Source organism: Arachis ipaensis, chromosome B06, assembly GCF_000816755.2.
Source record: "Arachis ipaensis cultivar K30076 chromosome B06, Araip1.1, whole genome shotgun sequence".
Classification (NCBI taxonomy): Eukaryota; Viridiplantae; Streptophyta; class Magnoliopsida; order Fabales; family Fabaceae; genus Arachis; species Arachis ipaensis.
The window spans coordinates 20,678,458-20,681,893 of record NC_029790.2 but is presented as its reverse complement, the minus strand read 5'-3'; the positions used below and the strand labels follow the sequence as shown (position 1 = coordinate 20,681,893).

Here is a 3,436-nt window from a genome sequence, read left to right as displayed (position 1 = left end):
TACATGAATCCAAATTAAAAGAGGTATTTGAGCAGAAGAAGGCGGCGGCTGCTGCTGCTGCAGATGAATAGAATAGAAGAGAAGAACAGAAATAATAAAGTAACTATAATAGTCCAAATGGCGAGGATCATGATTCATGAATGAATAACAACATAACCAATAAAAATTCACCTTTTTTACAGCTGTACAACTTCATTATATTCCAGGCTTTGGCTGCAAAGCTAAAATGCGAAACTAAGCAGCGCCAGCACTGTTCAACCCCCGCGCGCGCCCAACAAGCCTAACAGAAAGATTAGACCAAAGAAAGAAGATAGAAAGCAACAAGGCAAGCTTTTCTGTGTAGCATTCAATGCAATGTGAGAGAAATTAAATAAGCACGCTAGCTTGCTAGTATTGAATTGAATGTTGATACAATAATCTAATAATATAGAAGGGGACAAAAACCATATATACCATGAGAGAAATATATATATAAATAAAACATCTGTATTGTATTATACACAATTGAAAGGACTAATGTTTTCGTTTTCTTTCTTTCTTTCTTTCTTTCTTCAGTCTCTTGGCTATGAAACGAGAATCCCCTTTCTAGCTTCATCAAGAGTCAAATTCCGCAGCTAATTGAAGCTTGATGAGCAGTTTAAGGCGTGCTAAAAAGTTTAAATAAATGGCAAACACTAGTTACTGATCAAAAGAAGGAGAGGAAGAAAGTTTGCGAGCTGCTACTCTTTCTTCATCATTTGTGGTCTGCAGCTGCTGATGAGATAGAGAAGGCCGGCCAGGAAAGAAGCTAATTAAGAAACTAACAATAATAATAAAAATGCCTGCAAAGGAAAGCCAAGCTCTAGCCAAACTAATTATTATTATTAATATTATTATGTGGCTCTTCCAATTAGTGGACCTCTGATCTGATGATGAAGATCAATGCCGGTGGTGGTGATGGTATTGCAAAGAGGGATCCAAATCAAAAAGTACAGAAGGAGTAGTAGTAGTAGTATCCCCTCTCTGATCCCCAAACCTGCTTGACGATGGTAATGAACTAGACATTGCCACATGCGAGTGATCTTCAGCTGGAGAAGAAGAAGAAGAAGAAGCACATTCCATGTTGACCCCAAATAGCCTCAGCCGTTTTCCTGCGGTATTAGTACTGTCAAAGTTACTACTATTAGGCACCACACCATGTTGATGTTGCTGTTGTTGATGATGATGATGAGCAACCGGCACAGAATCAATGATCATGGGGGCAATAGCAGTCCCTCTCTCCTGATGCAAGTTGGGGTCAACAATTGACATTGAGGGGGGTGACCTCAGGTAATAGAGAGGTCCAGGAGATCCGGAATTCAGCTGCTGATCATTGTAACCGCTGAGAAGATGATGACTTGTTCCAGTTGCAGCACCTGGATGATGATGAAAGCCATACATATGGGTGTTGTAATTAGTAGCGAGGGGGTGGTGCTGATGATGATGAAAGTGATGGTGGCGAGGAGGAGGCGTGGGAGAAGGCAGAGAGTAGAACCTGCCGCCGGCGCCCCATGTGATGGCGGCGGAGTAGTGGTTAGGAAGGAAGAAAGGGGAGATGAGGGAGGCGGAAGGGTCAGGAGGGGGATGGTCGGGCCTGCGCCTCCAGTCAATGTACAGCCTGTGTCTATAGAGTTCCCCGAGGCCACGGTGGAAGGAGACAATGTCGCCGGCGTCGAGCTTCTTCTCCTTAACGAAGCGGCTCCAGCCTTTGGTCATGACATAGCTCTGGCTGCTGTTCCAGTAGGAGTATCTGAAGCGCCACAGCTTGCCGTTCCTGTCCTCGAAGTTGAGGAGAAGCCCCTTGTCGTTGGAGGATGAGTCCAATGGAAAGTACTTCTCCGCGTGCTGCTTCGGTATCACTAGCCTGTTCAGCTTCCCTACGTCGCTTGGGGTCACCACTTTGTCGAACATGTGCTCTTTCTCCACCGCCTCCGATGATGATGATGAGCAAGAACCAACCATTCCTCCTCCTCCTCCTCCTTGCTGCCAATTCCGATCGTCCTTGCTGCTCCCGCTCCCTAGTGACAACTCCATCAAATCTAGCTGCTTCCGCTGACTGAAATTGGGAGCTACTGCTGTATCTTGCTGCTGCTGTAACCCTAATAATCCCCATACCATCATGAATTGTGAGAATTCATTTTGTTATGATTGCAACAACCACAAAGAGAAGAAAATAGTGCTTACTGTTTCCGCTGCTGTTGGTTTCTTGTCTTGTGTTTGGAATTGGGATGATTTCCGCTGCTTCGTCTTCCTCCTCCTCCTCCTCCTCTTCTCTGCTATCGGAATATCCTTTCACTTCTTCTTCCATCACTAAACCCCACCTTAGCTAATTAATAATAATCTCCCTAGCTCCCTCCCTCTGGATCTCGCAAAACAAAATAGGAATTCATTCATACATACATACGTGCGTTATGAATTGACCAAGATTATTAGAATCAAAATTAACATAAAAGAAAACAAAGGGATCAAAGTGGAAAGTATGGAGAATGAAACATAGAAGATTATAATAAGGTGAAATAAAAGCTTGGGAGTAGGAGGAGGAAGAGGAAGAAGGTACATATGTTACCGAAGCGAGCAGGGTGAATATGATGATGAGCAGAGGTCAGATTAGAAGGTTGTTTGAGGCGGAGGAGGAGGAGGAGGAGGAGAGGAGTTCATAACCCTAAAGAAATTGGAAGAGAATCCAGTTGAAGAAGGAGGGGGTCAAGTAAGTAGTTGTTGTAGTTGACCTACACACATACATGCTCAGTTCATCAGAGGGAACGAGAAGAACAAGTATAGTTACTTACCTCAGAAGACGAAGGAAGGAAGTAGCTAGGAAAAATAAAAAAGGAGGTAGAAATGATGTTGAAGCCAGTTTTATTGTTGGAATTGGGAGAGAGAGAGAGAAAAGAAGGGGGAGGAGGGATTACTACACTTACGTTGGATGGGGGCCCATGAATAATAATGTGGGTATTGTGATCATGTGAGCAAGTTGTCGTTTTCATCATATTTGGTATAATTTCTGTACAACATAACGTTCCGCCTTATTGTGACCAAAAGGCCAGTTGTTCCAGAAGCAACGCAACCAGCCAGTTAAGTGGAAAGACTGATAGGGAGGGCGAGCGCGGTTGTGGCTATTAGAGAAGGGAAGGGGATGGGATGAGATGGAGTTGAGGAAGTGTGTACATACAGTTACAGTGTTAGGTTGTTTTGAGTTATTTTCTTGACTTTTTGGTGTTTATGTGTGCGCTGTGCTCTATAATGGTCCCGACCGCAAACAACCCAAAGCTGCAGGCGCCCCTCCTCCCACTCTCCACATTCCTGTTAGCCAATTACACATTATATAGACTAGCTTTCTATATATGCCTTACTTTTCTCTATCTCTCTTTTACTCTTTTATATGCTTTTATTTTCACAATTACAAGCAAGTGATTAA

The 3,436-nt window shown here is 43.5% G+C and overlaps 1 protein-coding gene across 1 annotated transcript; it reads right to left on the bottom strand.

Moving 5' to 3' along the window:
- Positions 919–2,903, bottom strand: LOC107646135 (B3 domain-containing protein Os03g0120900). The gene is made up of 3 exons (XM_016350327.2): positions 2,585–2,903; positions 2,203–2,375; positions 919–2,117 (listed from the first exon to the last, which is right to left on the bottom strand). Exons 2-3 carry the CDS (start codon positions 2,324–2,326, stop codon positions 919–921), a joined length of 1,323 nt encoding a protein of 440 aa, XP_016205813.1. The 5' UTR covers positions 2,327–2,375; positions 2,585–2,903.

Bases quoted from the DNA above. Each gene is read 5' to 3' on its own strand.
- LOC107646135 (XM_016350327.2), bottom strand. From the start codon at position 2,326: ATGGAAGAAGAAGTGAAAGGATATTCCGATAGCAGAGAAGAGGAGGAG. The intron at 2,118-2,202 runs GTAAGCACTATT...GGGGATTATTAG, and splicing joins AACCAACAGCAGCGGAAACA to GGTTACAGCAGCAGCAAGAT.